General features: G+C 36.1%; 1 protein-coding gene across 5 annotated transcripts in view; it reads right to left on the bottom strand.

Annotated features, from left to right (window-relative positions):
• The window catches only part of LOC145941191 (cell adhesion molecule Dscam2), a 224,625-nt gene that overhangs the window by 27,756 nt on the left and 173,588 nt on the right, over window positions 1–23,281 (bottom strand). For 3 of the 5 annotated variants that reach the window (XM_083047129.1, XM_083047128.1, XM_083047131.1), the window contains exons 8-12: window positions 15,743–15,887; window positions 14,291–14,553; window positions 9,539–9,700; window positions 5,563–5,844; window positions 780–1,118 (exon numbers count right to left, since the gene is read on the bottom strand). In XM_083047129.1, the coding sequence (XP_082903255.1) occupies window positions 780–1,118; window positions 5,563–5,844; window positions 9,539–9,700; window positions 14,291–14,553; window positions 15,743–15,887 (1,191 nt within the window). The remainder of the gene's footprint in view (window positions 1–779; window positions 1,119–5,562; window positions 5,845–9,538; window positions 9,701–14,290; window positions 14,554–15,742; window positions 15,888–23,281) is intronic. The other 2 variants (XM_083047132.1, XM_083047130.1) reach the window with 2 other exon arrangements.

Below are 23,281 nucleotides of genomic sequence, written 5' to 3'. Positions count from 1 at the left end.
TAATTTTGAGTGAAGATCACAAGGTCAAGTCAAAATTAACTTTGCTCTTTTAAATACAAAATTCTAGTTTTTAATCGTATTTTAAAATTGATTAAAATCAAATAAACATTTTTTTACCTCTTAACATTTTTCTTGAAAACTAGTAGTTTTCTAAGAATTTGAATATAAATATTAAGTTACGTTTGATAAGTCGTGTGTTAGTTTGAAATTTTTGGTTTCTGATATAATTAAAATGATTCATATTCACTCATGTCAAAATTATTATTAATTAATATAAATTTTATTATTATTTATTAATTATTATTAATTATTCCAATTTATTGTAAGTTTAAAATTTAATATAATTGTTTCATAAAATTTGCTTCTATTATTAAGTTATTAAATGTATTTGTTGATGTTGATAACAATAAATGTATTCGTTAAGACTGAACACTGTATCTTTATAACCGTCCAGAATAAAACACATGTTTCTATAAACTTGTTTGTTTAAATGTACAATCATGTCCTAGAATATTGACCATTCCTCCTGAAACACCCTGCATAAGTGTTCTGTGTCTTTTATCATCTTTCTCTAAAGAAAAACTAAGTTTTTTATTAGAATCGCGATCATTTTCACCCACTAGATTCATCCACCCGCCGCCGCTACATCATCGCAAATACAGTAGTGCGCTGCCAAGATGCAAGACAGTGATGTGCGAGAGAGAGAAAAAAACACAAAGACTCGGTGCGTTTTTCCGTGGTGCAGTACAGCTAGTGCGGTACAGCTCTCTTTACTTTACCACGAACGATCAACTCGGCCGTCCAGAGGACCTCGGCCACCGAATTGCGCGCCAGACAAGTATAGTTGCCGGTGTGAGCGGCGGTGACGCGTTCGATAACTATGGCGCTGGAATGGGCGTCAATGTTGGTTACGCGCAGTCCCGGAGGTGTCTGCGAGTGGTGTCGAGGATCGTTTACAGCGACGGCGACCGCCGTGTCGAGGGTGGAAATCGGCTCGCCGTCCTTCGACCAGATGATCGTGAATGGCGGATCGCCCTTCTCGACCATACAGGTCACCTGAGCCCGCAGGCCCTCCGACAGGTCCTTCTTAAAGCTAAAAGGAGCTATGGTGGGCGGAACTGCACAAAAAAGAGAGAAAGACATGGTGACTGTGAGTGTGAGTGGTATGATATGCGTGTACACGTGCATGGACTTGTAGAATTTGTTGGAGATCTCTTGGAGGTGGTCTTCCCCGTTGTTGATTGAATGCTTGCGGCACATGCCTTCTTCCATCTTATTGTTATATGTAGATATAGGAAAGTCCCGTTAGCATACATCCACACATATCAACTGGTGCCTAGGGTTACCAGCACGATTGACCAATTAGAGAGTCCTAGTGTTCAACTGGCTATAATTAGCAATGTGAGCTATTAGATCCCGTTTCCTTGAACGTTCCTCGCACGGATCTTTTCGGTATCGCGGATTAGAATCGCAAGAGTCAACTCGCGAGAAATAAGTAGTTAGTCCTTTTTCAATGTCGCCCCGGAGGACAAAACTTATCCACCGTCGTTCACCGAGTCCGGATACCACACGGTGGAGAGGCGAAATTGTTGAGTTAATAGTTTGACCGGCGAGTTTTGGGTCGGTTTACAACGGCGGTCAAAGTCTGCGAGGAGTCTTTGAACGCGGAGTTTCAACGCACAGACATATTTGTCTCCTCTTGTTAGAATTGACGAAATAAAATGCAAGGAACATTATTATATCTCGAGATGAGTTTCATGTTGATCATTACAGATTCATCATTGATCAATTAACTATGAAAGTAACGTGTGTGCAAAAGAGAGTGATTTAATTATCATTGCATCTTCACGTAATATGGTTGTGTTCTATTTGTCGTGTGGTCGCGTAAATGTATTTGTACTGAAACAAACAAAGAAATAACGTTGAATTAAAAACAAAATTAAAATAATGCAGCGAGAAATGTTGTTTCATTAATGTTGAATGCAATATAAGCAGTTCTCGATTTACATATAATCGATATTAAATACGAGGGTCATATCAAAAATATTGAGCAACATTTTTTTTATAAATTAAAAATGATTATTAAAAAAACAAGTATAATTTCTAAATCTTCATACTTTAAACTATTTTTCTACGTAGTCCCCATTTCTTTCGACACATTTTTCCTATCGTTCTAGCAAGAGATAATTGCAAATTTCGGGATGTTGAAACGAAGTTCTTCTGCAAAGATATCTTCAAATTATCAGACCAATGGGAAAATAGATCAAAAGAGGGACTACGTAAAAAAATAGTTTAAAGTTAGGATTCAGAAGTTATACTTTGTTTTTGAATATTAAAAACATTTAATTTATAAAAAAATGTAGCTCGTTACTTTTATAATTCTCGTAATATTGCATTACGCACAAGTCCACCATTTCAGATTTTCTCCTTAATACGCCTAGAAGAAATTTTCTAACGTGAGTAGCCATTATTCATCATTACCGTTTCACTAAAAGTCATTTATGTAAATCGAGAACAATTCGCGACATCTTCCTGCTACATCATTGACGATGAAAGGGTTTATGGTTTCGCGATAGCATCGTGAACTATACGTTTCCGACGTTTGCACCAACGGGAGCGCGTCCCTCGAGAGTGCTCGCCGTGTGTATTTCGCAAAATATGCAGCGGCGAAAACAATCAAGCAGAGCGAGAGGAAAGGTGAGGAGGGGGGAAAAGGCGGAAGAAAGAGATCTCTCTCTCTCTCTTCATTCCCGGTCGTCGACTTTTCGATGGGAGCACTCGCTCGTCGCGACGAGCGTAATGCCGTGGAACAACAATAATAACTTGTCTCGTTGTGCACCTCGTGCGATACCGATGTATATACTCGGATACAACCCGGAGAACGCCAGAGCCCCGAGGGTATTAGAACAGAACGCGACGGTTGTTTGAGAATAATTGAGAAACCGCGAGCGGGTAGAGGGAAGTAGATAGCGGCAACGTAACGTGAGTAATGCCTAAAGAGGTCCGTCGCACGTATGCATGTACACGCGTGGATACATACGTAGCACGTATAAATGTTCGTATATACACGTATACAAAAACGATGGGGATGACAAAGAGCGGGGCGGGGGGGGGAGGGTTGGAGAAGGAGTACAGGGGGATGGTAGCAGAGAGGATGGGTTCTCGGGTGAGGCAACAAAGAAGCTCTTGCGGTAGACACGTTGCGTTGATAAATTTGCGTCGCATAGTTTCGGAGCAAGTAGAGCGCGAATTCTCGGTGAAGATAATTTGGCGGTCGACGGTCCCTTAATTGGCGTCTCCCAACGTTATCGATAGCGAGCACGTGACGTTAATCCGCGAGAATACAGCTTTCGGTCAAAGTGTCTCGTACGCGTAGCGCGAAGGTTATAATATCGAATCAAAATTTTTCTATCTGCAGCCAAAAATCGCAATTTTTTGGGTTTCAAAAACATTTTAAAGATACATATAAAAGACAAGTTAGATCGTTTTTGTTTTCTAGATTTTTCAATACTCATGTAATAAATGTGTTGCGTTGTAATGGAGAAATGAAACTATAACCTAACCTAACCCTAACCCTACTCTAACCTAATTTTTTAAAGCGGGTAAAGATCTTTTCGCACACACTTTCCGTAACCGTAAACTTAACCGTAACGTAAGGATTCGACCAATCGCGTTGCTTGATTTGCGTGACGTACGACTGAAGGCCTTAAGTCTTAAGTCCATTCGTCTATGGATGGGAATGGACGTGTTCAAACCTGTTATCGCACGTATTCTTTGTTTGGATCCTATTCTTGAGTGCATATCAGATTAGGTTGGTAGTTAACAATCGAGAATCACATGATAAAAGACAAAAGAATTAGAAGTGTCAAAACAACAAAAAAAAAACTAATTTCTGATAACACGGAAACGTGAATTAATTATATTCCACGCGTACACGAAACATGAAATCAATAAATACGTAGGAGGCATGCAAAAGAGGAACAATTTGTTCCCCTTTGTTTGTTCTTTGCTCGTCGACGAAATACGAAAATCGCCCTTGGGCGACTCGTTTACTCGGTTCATTGACGGGAGCTCTATTGCTTGAAGCGATTCGCTCGTCGAAAGAACATGGTGCTTTTAATACGCGTGCCATTCTCGAGAGATGTAAACGCGTGGAGGTGCTCTTGAGGATAGGAGTCTTGTTATAAATGGGGATCGCACAATACGTAACGCGCATCGACGGATGCATGTAAGCCACCCCTCTATGCTCTTTATAGTGCTTTTGAGTGATAAATATCTCGCCTCTATTCTTGTACTTCTTGTATAATAGAGAAGCCGGAATGGTTTGATATGTAATCACGAAAGATGTCGACCGTGTAATCTTTGACGAGTTTTTTCACTCTTCCCTTTTCATCGCTTTTTAAATCACGCTCTATCAAATCTCATCGTTTTAAAGTTGAACGTTGAAAGAAAAAGTCAAATCATTTCAATGTCGATAAAAGTTCGCGCGAGAATATCAAACTTTTTACCCTTCCTATATATCGACGGTTATTATTCAATCACGAATTGATCTTTTGCGCTTTTGCTTCGCCCGCGAGATTCGCGCGCGCTCAAGTGAACGGCTCGATTGACGAGAATCGCGCGTCGATTAATAGCGACCATCGCATTTTTCCCCCTATTTCTCTGCCGATCAACGTTGGTACTCGCCGTTGGGTTGCACCAATGGAAACGCGCGTAAACCGCCAAGTACGATTGGAAGAGAGCTTTTAGCGGAATCACAACTGCGAGTCAAGCACGCCGCATCCTCGCCAAGAAAATAAAAAGGGCTATTCTACTAGAATACGGAGATTGGTTCGGAAAATCAGGAAAAATTCTCTCAAAGCGAGAACCGCAGGACTCAAGGTTCCACACGTATAGAGAGTGATAGGATTAAAATATCATTCCATCCTTATGACATACAATGGGATATTACTTCATATTAAATACGAGAATCAAAATAGGATAGTATATATATATATATATATATATATATATATATATATATATATATACAAGGTGTTCGGTAATAATTGCTGCATCTTTCATGTGCAAGTAGAGTGGGTTAAACCAAATAAGAGTCTTTACCGTTTTGCGATCTTCGCAATAATTAATGAGAAATTAATTAAAAAAGATCGACCAATCCTGCGCGAAGGAATAGCCCACGCGGGGGTCCAGCGTTATGCCTCGCTCGTATATATTATAGCCAATGTCCCTTGTCGAGTCGCCACTTCGTCGCGCGCCTGTACTCACGTGGATTCCGTATACGTAAATACAAGTTACACAAACAGTGGAGGGGGAGATCATGGTTGGAGATCTGCTCGAAACGGACGAGTTTTCATCCGAGCCGATGCACAATCTCTCAGTGAATTCAGTTTACATGTATAACGAGAAAAAAATCTTCATTTTTCGAGCGAGATGAAAAAAAATCAATCTGAAATGATTTTCGGATAGTTTTCTGTGTTTTCTTTAAGGGAGAAGGGGAGAGAACCGAGAATGTAGGGAAGATATGAGGCGTCTGATGGATAGGCTGCGGTCGCTGCGTACCATGGACCAAAAGGGATGCCGTGCGAGATGTCTTGGCGGCGTCGTTGCTCGCCACGCAAGTATAGTTGCCGTTATGCGCGGTCGACGCACTCTGTATCCTTAATGCGAGATCGAACTCGCCGATCTGATGCGTGGTGGCCTCCCGCGGCTTCAACGGCCTGCCGTCCTTCAGCCAGGTGATCTTCAGGGGCGAGTCGCCCTCGCTGACCGCGCAGGTCACGTGCACCCGCGCGCCCGCCTGGATATTGACGGGAAAGCTAAACGGATCGATTTTAGGTGGTACTGCAAATTACAAGAAGCACGAGAGTTTATTTCACATCGCGACGACGTGCATTATCGTCGTCGTCGTCATCCTCATCAGGGTCGTCGTTGTCGTATCGTTGTGCCGGAAGGAGTTGAGTCGAGAGAAAAAAAGAAGAATCATGGAGAATGCTTTTTAAATATTTCAATCAGAAACGATGAATAAACAAAGATAATTATTTATGTAACACTATATATTCAATTGTTTGAGAATGCATTAGATTATTTCCAAGTCATAGAATAGGATATTGGTTTTTCTTCCTCTTTCTTTTTAATTGCTCTTATTTTGTTTCTCTAGTTTTAGAGAATTATTTTCTCTTAAAAGTTTTGTAGAGAATAATGCGAAACTTGTGCATTTTTAATTTTAAACGAAATAACTTAAGCAATTTAACAGAATATTCGATATATTGTACTTTTTTCTTTCTTTCTCCCTCTTTACATATATACTCAATTTTTGCAATCCAATATCCTCTCGACTCAAAAAGTCTGGGTTGGGGCTACATGAAAAGTTTCAAGATTACGGAATCTAATTTTCTTGATAATCGTCGCAAACATATTTTACATATCCTACCTGCGTGCTTTGCTTGACGTGATCGTAGCACAAAAATTATGATCATCTGAAATTGTGTCATTTATGCCAAGAGCAGTGTTCAAGATATAATATTATTTAAATTATATTATCTATTCCTTTAAACTGTGCTAAAGAACTATTATTAGAAAATATTTAAGGATTAAATTACGTTATTTAATGGTACGACAGTGTCCTTATAACTTTATTGAAATGATAATGCACATTTAATGCATTTTATCACAGTCAGTGGAAGCAAACTTATTAATTTTGATAGCTTTAAACATTTCTATTAACATTTAATGTAACATTAAAAAAAAAATTTATTAATATAATATATATCTATTACATAATAAAATTTATTAATTGAATATACATGTAGATTTCAGAATTTTAAATAACCATGCTCTTTATATAACCATTATTGATGCATTAGAATGGCAATATGTTAAGAAAAAAAAAAATAAAAAAAATAAAAAATTAAAGTATGGAATTTCCTTGCGAAATATAATTTATCTCCCGAAATATCCCGTTTCGTGAAAGAGAAGTCTCTAAAATGTAGAGCGTCTTTTGCGGTAGAAATGAAGCGGCTAGGATTTCTTTTTAAATCATAAAAAGTTGCACACACATACGTATCGTCATATATACGCGAAGTACAGGAGAGAATCTCCGCCGTTCGATCTCGAGAAATAAAATGTGTACTTGTAGTTCTTCCTTTTACCCATTTTCTGTATTATACACACGGGACTCTATACTGCGTACTATATTATATGTAGAAGAAGCGCTACAAATTTTTCTACGACGATTCTCTCTTCCGCGGTGTGACGTATATCGAGAGGAAAATTGTCGTGCTTCAATACGAGAGATAAAAATTCACGATTCGATAAAACGCCCGTGCAATTTTGCGCGCATAGCTATCAATTTAAAATTCTTCCACGAAGAAGAAAGACGAATCGGACATTTCGTTGATATATTCGCGTTTGAATTTTTTTTATCCATCGCTTGCTATATTCTCGAACGTGTTATAACTCGTTTTGAATGACGCATAATATTTTTATAATATACATGTGTAATGTAGAATATAATATATGTATAGAGGATGTTCTCCAAAACTATGAATGTTTTTTTAAACAGATTTTTTACTCAATTTGGAGACGATTTTTTTTCCTCAGTAAAAACGTCGAAGGACATCATCATTTCTTATAAGTTTGTAGTTTTTGCCATCAATATATCTTTGTAAGTGAGCCTTAAATTAAAATTCTATTAAAGTAAATTTTATCTGAAATTAACTGAATAATGTAGTTTTGTTAATTTTGTAACTCCACAAAATTTAGTTGCACAAACCTCTTTTTTAATCGTTTATAACTTGGATATTATTGATGTCTCGACATTTTCGCTGAGGAAAAGTCGTCCTCAAATTGGCCAAAGAATTTATTATTAAAAGCACATTTAGTGTGATTTTGGGATATTCTACTATATATTATGTATTATACATACTTATATGCATATATTATATAATATAAAATAGAATATCCCAAAATCACACTGAATGTGCTTTTAATAATAAATTCTCTCGCCAATTTGAGAACAATTTTTCCTCAGCGAAAATGTCGAGACATCAATAATTTCCGTTATAATGTATTAAGATTTACAAGATGTCCCATTTTGATTGTACACTACAAATATCTCAAAATCAAGACATTGTAGAAAACAAATAGTCAAATAAAATTTATAATTTTGAGAAGGAAAAAAAGTTGATAATCTTGAATTTTAACTAACAAGATAATTTAAAAGTCAATCTAGATTTTTAAATATATATATTATATATATGTATATGCGTGTGGGTGTGTATGTGTGTGTGCAAAATTTATAAATATATACAGGGTGAGTCAAAAGTATGTTTTAAAAATTTGTGAGCGTGTTCCTGGATAAAAAAGAATAAAAACTGTTCATATAAACATATGACTGCAAATGTTTCGTTATCAAAATAATGGACATAAATCAGCAGTATCAAATAATGATTTATTTGCACGTTTACAGTTTTATTGTTGTTTTTTACAAGAGATAAGAGAAATACAAAGGCCTATATTTAACAACCCCTTTTCTCTTTCTTTCAATGGTAGTAGCGTTTGTTTTTAAACAAATTGATTCGTTTCTATACGATGGTGCCCCTAATTCTCGTGTTTTCGAACAAATGCGCCAGTCATGTAGTGCTCAAGCAAGTATTAAAAATAATGGAAAACACGAAAAACATCTCTAGATCAAAGAACAACAACAAAAACTGTAAATGTTCAAATAAATCATTATTTGATACTGCTGATTTATGTTTATTATTTCGATAACGAAGCATTTGCGACCATATGTTCATATAAACATTTTTTATTCTTTTTTATCCAGGAACACGCTCACAAATTTTTAAAACATACTTTTGACTCATCCTGTATTATGTGTGTTGCAATTTTATTATTTATTTTATATTCTTTAAATTTGTTAAGACTTGATTTAATGGGCAAATATGTAGTTAATGGAAGATTTGAAGCTTTGATTTTCCCGTTAAATGGCATGTGTCAAATTCGCAAACAATATTACGTGATTTGTTCGGACAAATTGACTTCATCATATAAAAGCACTTGATTGCAATTATGGTTACGACGGTCAACTTTGCGTCGAGGAACCGCGGAACATCTCAATAGAACATATTGCCACATCATTGTCGAACGACCTAACCTCACTCTTGCGGGACACTGTTGTTCCAATTTAAAATCGGACAAGATATTCGTATTAAAAGAAATGGAGAAAAAAGGTAACATAGAAAAGAAGGGTAACATATATATATATATATATATATATATATATATATATATAAACTGGCCCACCAAAAACGTAACAGACATATTTTTTGGCATTTAACTACTATTTGGTCAAAAAACGCTCGGACAGGTCAACTTTGTTTTCAAGGGGGACTATAATTGGCTATTTTCGTTCACCTAACTTCAACCCCAAAAAAGGGGTTAATTTCACCCTAAAAACATGTCTGTTTCGTTTTCGGTGGGCCCCTCTGTATATTTACACATAACGTGCAAGTGAGAAAACGAGAGAACACTTTACCTTTGACTTCGATGTGAATGGTCTGCGAGTCGGAGCGACCTTGCTTATTCTTCGCGGTGCACGTGTACGCACCGCGATCGGTACTGCTGTCAACCCGATGCAGCACCAACGTACCATTTGCGGACACTTCTTGACGACGACTGGTCGGCAAAATTTGACCATCTGCGAAGAAAAAGTGTTTTATATACGACAGTTCTCTTCGATTAAAAAGAAAGAAATAGTGCACACACATATATTAATATATACACATATACAAGGTGTTCTATTTTAGGGCCGGTCTCACCATCTCCGATTAACTCAATCGGCCGATTAAACTATATCTTTGTCTCTTTTTAAGAACGTAGCTGAAAAGAGACAAAGATATAGTTTAATCGGCCGATTGAGTTAATCGGAGATGGTGAGACCGGCCCTTAGTTGCACACTTCAAAAATCAAAAGACATTGTAGGAAATATGGGTCAAACACAACTTATATAGTTTTTGAAAGATAAAAAAGTTGATAATCTTGAATTTTAATTAAGATCATTTTTCAAGGTTATTTTAAAGTCAACCTAATTTTTTTTTTAATGAAACCCTCCTAATCTAACCTAATTTTTTTATAAATCGATTTCTCGTAATATGTATATATGTACCTATATGTATATCAGTATATATATCTATATACGATAGTGCCATACAATCGCTGTATCAATATAATATTTTGCGATAGAGCTCTGCGTCCGTAGCAAAAGGAGAGATAAAAATAAGTGACAAATAAATAAAACTAATAAATGAAATAAGTTAATAATGGCTGCGGTCGAGAATACACTACGAATGCTTTGAAACATCATTCTATTTTTGTTCTACATTATTCCAGAAGAATAAAGATAGAATGATGTTTCAAAGCATTCGTAGTGTATTCTCGACCGCAGCCAATAATATCGGATTAAAATTTCATGGCGGAATGCTTATCTTGATTGCTTCCATATTGGTTAAAATATTATTTCTATGTGAATGGCACTCTTATCGTCAGATATATAATCACGGGAATATTCTTTTTTATTGGTGCGAGTGTACAAGTTTTAATCGAAAATGGAAAATTACGGTGTCCACGGAGGTGCGATATTTGAGTTTAAATTATGCATTTGCTTTTCACTGCTCGCCACGCAATCCGCGCGCGACCGTAGCATTGTGGAAATGCGGTTTTCCACTGAGTTCGCACCACATTGGCGACGTTACGGCGATGCAGTCGAGTGTTCAATATGCTTTCATAACCGGTGACCGACTTTGAAATTGTTGTCGAACTGAAGTCGCTTTGGTGTGCGCGATATATATTTTAAGAAGAAACAGTTAAACACAAAATAGCATCGTACAATGGTTTACAACAAACAGATGTACAATCATATTTAAATATAATACCAAACGCAACAAGATATGCCGGAATTCATAGTCCGATCTTATATTTAAGATCGTCTTAAGTCCAAGCTTAAGATGCTACGCAGCCATTTGATTGGTTGAATGGGATCTTAAGTCAACCTCAGACCAGACTTGAGACAATCTTAAATATAAAATGGACTATGAATTCCAGCCATAGATATATGAAATATGAAATCATAAGAATACACAAAATATGTGCATACATGAATTGTAAATGCTCTTTATAAAAATATCGATGTTTGTGGAATACCAAATTTTTTTTCACAGGACACTTATTGTATAATACATAAAGTGTTCACTCGCAGGATATTTACAATATTGAGATATTCGCGCGCTCAGCAAGCGCGATTATGTAGCCGACGATGGCCAATCACAATCAACGACATGCTCGCGATTATGCGCGGTTATACGCATGATTACGGCTGCATGTATGACAATCGATCGACGGTGATCAACGGACAATCAACGAACAGACGTCGACGGAGTGACGTCAACGGAGGCCAGAAGCCAGAGTGCCAGAGACAAGCAGACGAAGATCAACATGGTCGCCCTACGATTGACTGTGCGATTCACGCGTAGAAATTCTCTCATAAAATACTAATATAAATCATTATTATAAGTGTTTCAACAATTACAATACAAAGAACATAACATACAACGTATATAAGAATAACGTGCGATAAAAAATTAAATGCGCGCATTACATAAAAGTGTAGAATAAAGGGTTAATTGTAAAAACAGAAGTAAAAACGTTTTTTTTTTTTTTTTTGAGAACACAAATAAATCCTTCCGCCATTATATTTTTCGTAAATCGTTAAAAAGCACTGCGCTTATAATGCTAAATGGACCAGATGGCCGTGGATGGTCGTCGCGTGTCGTCGCGACGTCGACGGAAGTTTGGGGTGGAAAGTTGGCGCAACGATCGTTTGAAACTTTTCCGGAGTCGAGTTCATCATGACGAGAAGGAGAGCGCCCGAAGTTGGTCGCTTCGGGACGATTCGCGACCTCGATCGAAATAAAAAGGTTTTCCTCACCCCCCTTCTCGGGATTATACGCCACCCGAGGGACGAACGGGAAGAGCGCATCACCGCTCTTGCTTCTCTCTAAAGATCTCCCGAAGGCAGACGAAGAAAATTTCTCGGCAAAGCGTGACCTTCCCGTCGAAGTCCAAGACGCAGCCCGTTAACTTATTTACGCATCCTTTGCAGCATCCCAAGTATTTTAATCTCCGCGAGCGTTTAATTCCACCATCCGGCAAGGCAAATAAAAGACGCGCAGCGCAAAGGTCGGAGGACTTCATTAAAGCGGGAAAAGAGCGAAGAGAGCGGTTTCCGTCGCGGTTTGCTCGATGAAGTAGAGTACGCCGATATTCACGAAAATATTTGTGCACACCCTAAATGCGAGCGGCAGATATTAAAGATAAGCGATAAAAGACGGTATGTAATGGATCAATAATCGGCGTATTTTGGAAAATAATGCTACATATTGTCTCGAGATTCCGCGATTATTTTAGCTGAGATGCGACACAATGCGACTTTCGTCGAATTGTTACGATACTTTACAGGAAATATGACACAAATATAACATATGAAATACATAGGTGTGTCTTTCTCTACTACGCTATTGGAATAAGAGATCTTCTACTTGACGTCGAGAAAGACGGTTTTTAATATCGAAAGAATAACTGAATAATTCAATTTCTCGCTATAGAGAGGCAAAAATTCGCGGAAAACCCAAGATTCCGAAGTATCGAGAGTTAAAGGCGAGTAATAAAATAGTAAAGCAAAGATCTTGTCGATGGAAGAATCGTATTGTGAAAAATTTCATCTTCTTTGATCCAATGGTTTTCACACACTCCGCAGTCCATATCTCCTTTATTTATTAAAAATATGTAAAAATATACCTTTAGCAATATTATCACCTCTTTTGTTCTCGCTAGGAATTCTTGGAACCATCAAACTAATTGAAATTATGCTCGCAAATTTTACATTATAATCTCTCTCTACACACACACACGCACACACATATATATGCGATATTACTTTATTATATTTAATAATCTCTCCGTATGCGATATACTTCATTATATATTTAATATGAATAGGGATTTCATTCATTCATTCATTCCATCCAGTATGTATTTATTTAAAAAAAGGAGAGAAACGTACGACAATTTTTTTTTGACAAGTTTTTCCAAAAACTTGAAAATTTTCAAAAATTTTTCGACACTTTAAGAATTTAAAAGTTTTCTAAAAGGACTCCACACGGTTCTTATGGATTTGGGGTCTCGGTCAAATTGGCTGAATTTTTGATATATAGGTTTTGACTTCCTGAACAAAAGTTCCATAGTTGCCCTTTTGCGTACTAAAAATAGATACCAAAATAATGTAATGTACAAAATTTCAGCCGCGGCAAATCATTTTTTCCAAAGTTTTTACCTAAAAGTAAAATCGGCAAACGTTAAACGGAGCAACGAAACACTGTTGTGGCCTTGATATATGTTGTTAAAATTATCATCTTGAATAACATTCAAAAGATTTTAACTATCCCTTATTATTTATTCAAAAGTTATTAACAAATGTGAATAAGACAGCACTCATCATATAGGTTTATAAGTTGAACCTCGCTTTGCGTAAAAAGACGTAAACCCATGTGAAACCTCGCTTCGCGTGGAAAGTTATAAACTTATGTGGAACCTCGCTTTGCATTAAAAGTGTACGCGTGGAGGCAATGAGTTCAGTCTCCCTTTACGGGGGGCTCCACTACCAAAAACTAGACACATATAAGTTTGAGTTGAACCTCGGTTCGCATTAAAAAGTGTACGCATGAAGACAATGAGTTCCGCCTCCCTTTACGGGGGGCTTTTCACTACTAAAAAAATTAGAAAAAAAAAGAAAAAGTTTGGATTCAACCTTGATTTGCGTGCAAAAATTGTAAACCCATGTAAAATCTTGCTTCGCATGGAAAGTTGTAAACCCATATGAAACCTCGCTTATTATTATCATTATTATTATTATTATTATTATTATTGTAGTTTACTTATTTTTGTTTTTGTTAATATGTTAATTAAAATATTTCTAAACAAACAGATTAAAAAAAAAATTTTTTTACTGTAATTGAGTTAGTTTAGATTTTACTTGTAGATACAAACTTTGGAAAAAATAATTTGCCGCGGCTGAAATTGTGTATATTACATTATTTTGGTATCTATTTTCAGTACGCAAAAGGGCGCAAAAGGGCAAAAGGCCATAAACTCGAAGTGTTCCTTTCGGAACAACAGCTAATTTTCTTAAAAAAAAATTAAATTTAGAAAACCACTGATTGATATGACGACGAACCTTTCTCCCAGGTGATACTGGCGATGGGAAAGCCCGCGACGGGACACTTGATGACGGTCGTCTCGCCGGCCACGGCGGCGTAGTTGCCCATCGGTCGCACATGAGGCAGTCCGTAAATATTGAGCCGGGCCACGTGATGCATTTTCGCGACGCGATTCACCGCCGAGCACCTGTACTCGCCGCCGTCTTCCACCCGCACTGCGCTTATGTTCACATGGGATATCACGTCGCCGTGTACCGTCACGTACTGGCCTATCATGAATCTGCAAGCAAATCACCGCTGTTTTACTAACCTGCCTACCTACCCTATCTGCCTGCTATACACGGCGATCTTTCGAAGAGATTTCTGAAAATATTTTATTGAATGAATCTCGAAGCTTGTGAAGCGTAAATCAATATTGTCGACGGAGATTCGAGAATTTTTTACCGTTTATCAACGTTAGACATTTGCAAGTAATTTTAAGCAATAAATTTTTTTGCAAAATTTCTTGTCTCAAAACAAAGATGTATCATATAGGTTAGATTAGATTAGGTTAGGTTAGGTTTGAAAAAAATCAATATATGTTTCCAAATATGATATAATTAATCAATATTTATCATTTTCAAAATAAATAATTTCACCTTTTTCAAAATAAACAAATAAATAATATTTTTCGATATTTAAGTAAAATATTGTAGACCTTTTCCGAGTAGAAAGAAATATTGTCACTCTACTGGTACTCTATCCTAGGATCTGATCTTTTTCTTAATAAGTTTTTGTCAGCTTACATATATTCTCTGCAGTATTATAGATATATCAAACTTATAAATTAATATTTATTATAAATCTTTACATCTGGTACGTAGTTTAATTTTAGTCTTTATATTTTAGTCTCAAAAAATGTATTTCTCATGATAGACAGCTTCACATTTTTCCCAAAGAGATAACTTTTCTTAGAAATGATCTCTTTTTTTGAACAAGATTATTCTTATCGCGACTCGCTTGCGGCGATAATCATCGAGATCGCGGAATTATCGACCGTCTGCTCGACTTATGCGAGCGCCCGTTAAATCCATCGCTTCGGAATTTGGTCGGCTTTTAAAAACGTCCAGACTGAACAGCGTGATTGGTAATTTTCCTCTCAATTGGTTCAGAGAATCGAAGCCCGCAGGGGCCTATCGAGGCTCTCCCACGAGGAAATCCCGCTCGGATAGAAATCCCGCTACCACACCGATTTCCCACGACGGACGATCCCGGTGTAATACCCTAAGGTTAATAACCGCGAATAATCTCCGTGTATGTACATCGTTCGTCGATTTTTGGTACCATAAACTTTCCATTTGACGGAGAAAGAATGAGAGAGAAAAACGCGGTTATCAGAAGATCGAGCCACGGGAGATCTTATATCACACTCGCTATTTCCATCGTTTGAGGCAGACGAAGATCCTTGTGAGGCAAACTATTCGTTTTACCTATCGTTTTGCGGAAGAGGAAACCCATCCAGTGTCCAGGAGAAATGCGGCGTGGGGTTGCCCATTGCGATACACTTGAGTGACACTGAAGGACCGGGCTGCATCGTCTGCTCAATGAACTTGTACAAAAGTTGAGGCGCTGCGTCTAGAAAGGCGATAAGAAATTCAAACATTAAAAATAATCTTATTGTGAATTAAAAAATTATTTGTTTATTCATATCGTTATTATTTTGAGAAAAAGAGAAAAAAGTATAAACAAAATATAATATAAAAGAAAATATTTTACGTACGAGTGCTTCAGGAAATATCTATTTATTAATTATAATTTGCGTCGAAAATTAAATTTGATATTAATTTCAAAATTTATCTTTTAATTCAAAATTTATCTTTGCTTTAATTAAGTTACATTGTTTTCATTATTTTCATTATTTGAAAAAATCAACCATGTTACAATTAGAAGCGTTTTTTCAATTTTAATATAAAGCAAATGATTTGGTGTCTCTATTTATTACATGTAATGTGAAAATAGAAATTTTCTATACATTCTCTTATTGATATTTATTAGGGAAACAAACTTTAAAAAATGTTTCACGTGTCGTTCTCTCATTTCTACACATGCTTTATACAATTTCATATCACAGAATATTGCGAATTCTTTCAAAAATTCCATTCAGAATTTTTTTTTATTTGACAGGTATTTTGTATTCGCTGATATAAAACGTGTGTGTAAATGGAAAGGGGGCATCTTTTGTAAATATCAAAATGAGAATATGTAAGTTAATGCTTTGTTTTCACATCGTATGCGATGAATAAAAACAAATTATTTTCTTTAAAATTTAAAATTGCTTTTAATTTTTAGAAAGAATTAATTTTTCTATCTAAACGTATGTTTCCTAAATATTTTTATTAAATTTTGTTAATAAATATTATTTCTCTTACAAGTCCTAAAGTATTGTATATTGATGTAATATATTTCAAACGTTTATATTTACTTGAAAAATTAATTTGCTTTAATAATTTATACTTTTTAAAATAATATTAATTAATTTAGTTTCGTAAAATTGTATCATCAAAGGATGATCCCATTTGGAAGCTAATATTTAATAATTTCATCTAATTGTATAGATTAATATGTATTAATGAAATCTCTAAGAGGTTAGACAATTTACAACCTCTCTTTGATTACTGCGACAGTAATCAAAAAGAGGTTGTAAATTTAAGTAAAAAATGCTTACTTTTACACTGAATAGCGTAACGATATTACCACATGCGAAATAGTATTGGCACGCGACTAGGTGCAGCTGCAAGAATTTCGAAATTGCAGCGTGCTTCGTGTGTAGTGCAGTCTAAATCCATTCTGTATATAACTCGCGCAACAGTGGGAATATTCACGGAAAATCTCCTTGCAATAGTCGGGATTTTCCTCAAATTGTGCAGTCAGAGAGAGAAAAAGAGAGAGAGAGAGAGAGAGAGAGAGAGAGAGAGAGAGAGAAGAGAGAGAAAGGAAGAGAGAATTTCTCAGACTGCTATTCGTGCACAAACAAGCTTGTGTTTCTAAACAACCGCAATACCAAGATACAAGATAGAAAAAAATGTAAACAAAATATGAAGATAATAATAATAATTTTGAAAATTAAAGACAATAATGATACTATTACAGTAAATGTTATTTCAAAAATTGTATTTCTTCGAAAATCTTTTTCCTTCTCACTCACCGAAAAAATTGTATTCTCAAAGTAAAAGAGGATATACATATATTATAAAATCTTCGCTCTTAACAGATCGTTTTAAGTGTTTCTAGAATATATCTTCTAAAACTAAGAATATATTCTTTGTTAACAAACAATGTTGTATATTTTTTTATGCCAACCGTTTATTTGGCCTTATATGGTCATATTGTTGCAGCAATGTATATGATTATAGAGTGTTGCAATTTACAGTGCAGTGCAGTGCAGTGTTTTTTCACTGAATAGTTTTTGTTTATTAGAAGAATGAATGAAGTAACGTGTTAATAAGTAGCTCGAAAAAAAAAGACTTGAGAGAAGTTTACAAGCAAATAATGTATAACATAATCATTTAGAATCTGAATTTAATCATTCAGGACCCAGGTGCATTATGTGCTATATATGTACTATGTCTATGCTTTCTCTATGACCTTTCTTTGCCTATGTGCTGTGTAAAATAATATATTTATTTGTTAATGTAAAAATAAATGCCATTTTATTTACATTTTTATAAATCTGATACTAATCTAGAGAATTCCCTTCTTAAGGTGAAAGGATCCTTTGACGTCTGTTTTAGAGAACATGGTATTCTAAAAATAAGTTGGGAAATTCTTAAAACGAGAATATAATAACTTTTTTAGTGCATTACAGATGTAGACGATTCGAAAGGTTAGATCACGACCTTAAAGAACACTCATCTTTACTAAGCCGAGATTCTGAGGCTGTCTCATTGACGCAATCGGATCTATTGTGGGGCATTCGAGTTAGGCCTCCACCGGAATGTTGACATGCCGCTGAGCGCGTACCTGAAATCAGGTGCATTGCAACGCAAATACGCTCTGGAGAGCCTGCCTCTGCCCGCCTGCGAGGGTATCGCCGTAGAAATGGCCCTGGGTCGCCGCAAGGCGTGAAGAGGGACAGAGGAGAAGGGCAGAGGGTATAATGCACGCAACATTTACATGACAAGCTCCGCGGTGCGCGCAGGCGGAACTATCGATCTGCGGTTTGACGCCTGAACTCGAGTGCCGCCCGGTGAATTAACCCCAAATTATAGACCCCGACAATAACCCGGTAGAGAAGATGGAGGGAGGAAGGGAAGCGGAGAAGAGGTGGAGACGACGTAGCCGGGGTTAGCCTAGTTGATTCGTGCCGCGGCTGTTTGTTCATGGCGTAAATCAGAATGCGCCATTGCACGCGTGCCACGCCCCGGGTTTCGCGAGGCCTCGCGTCTCATATTATCTCGTCGCGCGAACACGAGAGTCATTGTGTTGCACCGTCGTCAGCGCGAACGACCGACTGCACTTTCTATGCGACGCGGCCATTCGAGAATGCAAACTCGCAGATTGAGATTGGATTGCCGAGGTGTACGATGTACGCCGAGTGTGATACATTTCCAAAAAGCAAAGTTGATTTTTTTTTATGCGTAAAGTACATATGGCATATGTCGAGTTTTTCGAACGGAGCAAACGCGAGACATAGAGTGATTGAGACTTGGAAGAGATGTAAACTTGTGAAAAAAGTGAAATTGTATATTCTCTCTAATGTGATAATCGATCTGCCTTTTTGGTAGGCTCTAATGTATTTCCCCGGAAGTAATGATACTGTCAGTTCCCAGGGAGCCTTCAATATGCGCGTGGATGGCCACCGTGTGAGTTTTAGGCCCGTGGATAAGCCTGTTAAATAGAGAGTCCCACATAACCTCCAAACCTCCCCCAAGGGGCGGGGATATGCGTAATGCATTTCCCACATGAAAAAAGGCTCCAATGTATTTCTTAATTTCATCGAGCAAAGTTATAAAATGTGTGTGTCCAATTCCTCAACATATGATGGTTTGAGCTAAATAAAAAAGTCAAATACATACTATACATACACAAGTAATAATGATTAACTATTACCTGCCCATGATACAATTTCAGGCTTTTAGTTCCATTAAGTAAAGACGTGTCCTACTTTAGGGAAAAGCTTTTTATTTTTGTTCATAATCTCAAAAGCTATTGAAAGCTCCTGTTCTTTTGAACCAAAGTTAATCGATTCCAAACTAGTCGGAAGAATATCTCACATTGAAATTATTCGCATTCTCTCCGGAGAAGAACGCATCACATTTCCAGTACTTTTATTTTTTCTCGCGGCCATTATTGAATCACACGCTTCTTGTATCGATGCGCAAATGTTTCCGTCAGTTTTGGCGGACGCATCGTTTGTGTGTATCGCTCTCATCGTTCGCGCGATGTATAATCCTTGACAGATTTGCAGCAACGGCTCGATTCTGCATCGTCATCCGCGCGTTCGCGCAATCGCTTCGCGCCAGGCTATTACACATCGAGCTTTGTGTCATTAATGCATGCAAACAGTGACCGTTGCCCGCGATCCATCGCGAGCACGATTCCTCGTTATTTATCTCGGACCAGACTATCTATTCGACGATGTGCGCCGTCAACAAAGGGGAAGTTTGCCAGAATCAGGACCGGAAAATTATTTGACGCTCTAGCATTTAATATCGCGTTATATTGCTGGCGCGTAAAAGGTATATATATCGCAAATATCGTTAAAGAAAAATTATTGACCTACGGACGATATTAATGGATTAGATCTTCGTGAAAATTAATTAGAAACAAGATCAAAGAAAGATATGATCTTTTTCTAAAATTTATTACGCCCGTAAAATAAACGACTAATCAAATGACATTAAAGTGATAAGAAAAGAAGAACAAACTTACAAATTTTAGATTATCATTATTGTTATCTTTTATTATTTTAGTTTCATTATTTTAATTTTATTATTATAAATATATAATATTTTATATTTATATTTTATCTATTATATTTCACTAGCCAGTTGGTCGTTTAAAAATTCTTTAACCTTGATTTATATTTTATATGATATATTTGTATGATAACTTGAAAATAGTTGAAAAATTAAAAATAAATATCGATTATTTTATGTGATAATAAATAAATATAGATTTAGAAATTAACTTTAGTGATGCAAAATATTCCGTACGTATATATTGCACACACTCTGTTACTCTAATCTAATATAACGCAGCGAATTACTAATCCGGGATTAGTTAACCTCGACCATCAGCGCGCAACTTAGCCCGAGATCCTATTACATCAATGTCCATTAGTACTAACCGCGATTTAAAGCTGTCCTCTTCGTCAGAATTGTGCCTGTGATTCGGAAAGAGAAAGAAAATTGTTATGTGGAATTAATTTAAGCCAGATTGTCGAATGCGAACACATGGGAACACGATGGCAGCAGTATCTTGGAACGATAAAATTCCTCATTATTATTATTATTATTATTATTACTTCTTTTTTTAAGAGATACTAAAAGCATCTCAGACAAAATTTCTCGACCCTTTTCAAGCTGACCCGCGCGATTTTAGCTTTAATCGAGTGCTGCAGCGGTAGCTTTCGATTAAGGCGCATAAAGCGGGCGCGAAAGATGATAAAAAGAACAAGAGAGATGTGCTCGATTCGATATATTAGTCGATACAAAATTACAATAAAGCGTTTTAGTACGATGTCATTTTCAATACTTTTTAGTTGCCAAGAGACCAAAATGATTTTTTCGTTCGAATTTTGTAAGAATACAAACAAAAAATTGTTATAATTTAATTTCGAGACTGTAATAATAATATCTTATTTTGTTTCGTGTAACATTTTACGATTCTAAAAAAAAAAAACAATATTCACATATAAAGATATTTAAGAAATATAGAGAATTTTTAAAAAAATATTTTGAGTTTGTTTTTCTCTTAAAGAGATTCAATTGTGGCTCTTCTAAATCACTATAGAATTAAAGCGAACAAACGTCTCCCTCGATCCATAATGTATAAAGCACAATAATAAAAATGTAATAATAGCATCGAAAAAATTGTATTTTCGAAGTAAGAAAGCTGTATACTGTAAAACTTCTCTTAACAGATATTCTTAAATGTTTCTAGAATATTTTCTAAAACTAAGAACATATTTTTAGTTAATAACAATTTTATGCGGACCGTTTATTTGACGTTGTATGATTGTATTGTTGCAAATAAGTGTTGCAATTTATACTGCAGTGCAGTGTTTGTCATTGAATGGTTTTAGTTTATTAGAAGAATTGATGAAGTTAATAAATGGCTCGAAAAAGAAGATTTAAGCGACTTAAAAGGAGCGTTTAAATAATGTGTAACATAACATAACATAACCTAATTTAATCGTTCAGAACCCGGGTCTGGTGCCCCATGTTCGGTCTATATTCTATATGTACTAAGTCTATGCTTTCTTTATCTTTCTTTTCCTTGTGCTGTCAAATAGTGTACTTTTGTTAATAAAAATAAATCCCATTTTGTCTACAATTTCTAAATTAGGAATATCTGATACTAATCTTTTAGAGGATTCCTAAGACGTAAGACAAACGGATTTCTTTGGTATCTATTTTAGAACGGGGTATTCTAAAAATAAATGGGAAATTATTTAAATGAGAATGCAATTTTTTCAGTGAGCACGCGACATTTGATTTATGTAAATGTGTATAAACGTGCGTATTCCGACTTGCTTGTAACATCGGCAGTCGAGAGAATTACAATCGCAGCGGGAAAAACTTTGCTTTTAGCGGCGATGCTGATTCAGTTACGTTCTCATTTGGTTCGCGCTCAAAAGCGCCTATTTCGTCGCACGGATTAGCAGCTTTTCTGCCCAGTTTTGCCCGCGCGTTTCATCGCGCGCATCCTTTGTACCGTCAAACAAATTGTAAAAATACCGTCGGTAAAAATCTTTTCCTCTTCTATAACATATATATATATATATATATATATATATATATATAATACAGGGTGTTTACGAAGTACTTGGACACATTTCTAAGGCGTATTTTCACGCCAAAATAAAGAAAAAAGTTTATATATCCGTAAAAATAAGTAGTTGCGAAGTTATAGTAAAACAATAGTTTATGTTAACGTTATTGTTAAGTATAATCATATAATTAAATAAATACTTAACTCATAAAAAATGTCCAAAATGTCCGTCATTTGACTTAAGACAGTCAGCTTTTTATTTATAGATATTTAAAACGTCTAGTATATTTCTAATCTAACCTTAGTATGTATATTCCTTACCTTAACCTAACCTAACCTAATAATAACAAAGAGATGTTACGCCAATGCATTATTAATGCTTGTGATATTATACGAAATCGTCACGAAACCTTTGAAATGATTCAACATTCCTTACTCCGTCTTGTCAATGGCTATGGTATCTTCAATCAAATATAATGGCCATTTTGAGCATTTCTTATGAGTTAGAATTTATGCTTACTTATGATTATTTAATAATAACATTTTTGTTTTATTATAATTTCGCAACCACTCATTTTTGACTGGATATAAACTTTTTTCTTTATTTTGGCGTGAGGAATACGCCTTAGAAATTTATTCAAATATTTCGTAAACACCCTGTATATATTTTTTTCTACTCTCCTTCCTTCTGCCGCCGTTCTAACGCGATTTATGATCATTATGGAACCTCGCCTCTTTGATTCTTTTCTCTTGTTACATAAGAGGCTTACCCAGGCCGTCCAATTATTTCGCATTTCACATCGCAACGACGACAATGACGCCGCCGACGACGACGACACACGCGGCATTGCAAATCGCATTAAAACGAACTCGTAAATTGTTCGGTAGAGTATCTCTCGGTAACGATTTCCGTATCGTGTATCGCGACTCGAGTAAATGTAATAAATATGTATGTTTATACGGCAATGTCTCTCAAATATCTCTCAAATAAGAATACCGTCGCGAAAATCGCGATTTATATTGCGAGTATTTTA

Source organism: Prenolepis imparis, unplaced genomic scaffold (genome assembly GCF_030444845.1).
Source record: "Prenolepis imparis isolate NDT839.2.m4 unplaced genomic scaffold, iyPreImpa1.0 SCAF_9, whole genome shotgun sequence".
Lineage (NCBI taxonomy): Eukaryota > Metazoa > Arthropoda > Insecta > Hymenoptera > Formicidae > Prenolepis > Prenolepis imparis.
The sequence above is the reverse complement of the archived record's forward strand: the minus strand, read 5'-3'. Positions and strand labels throughout refer to the sequence as shown.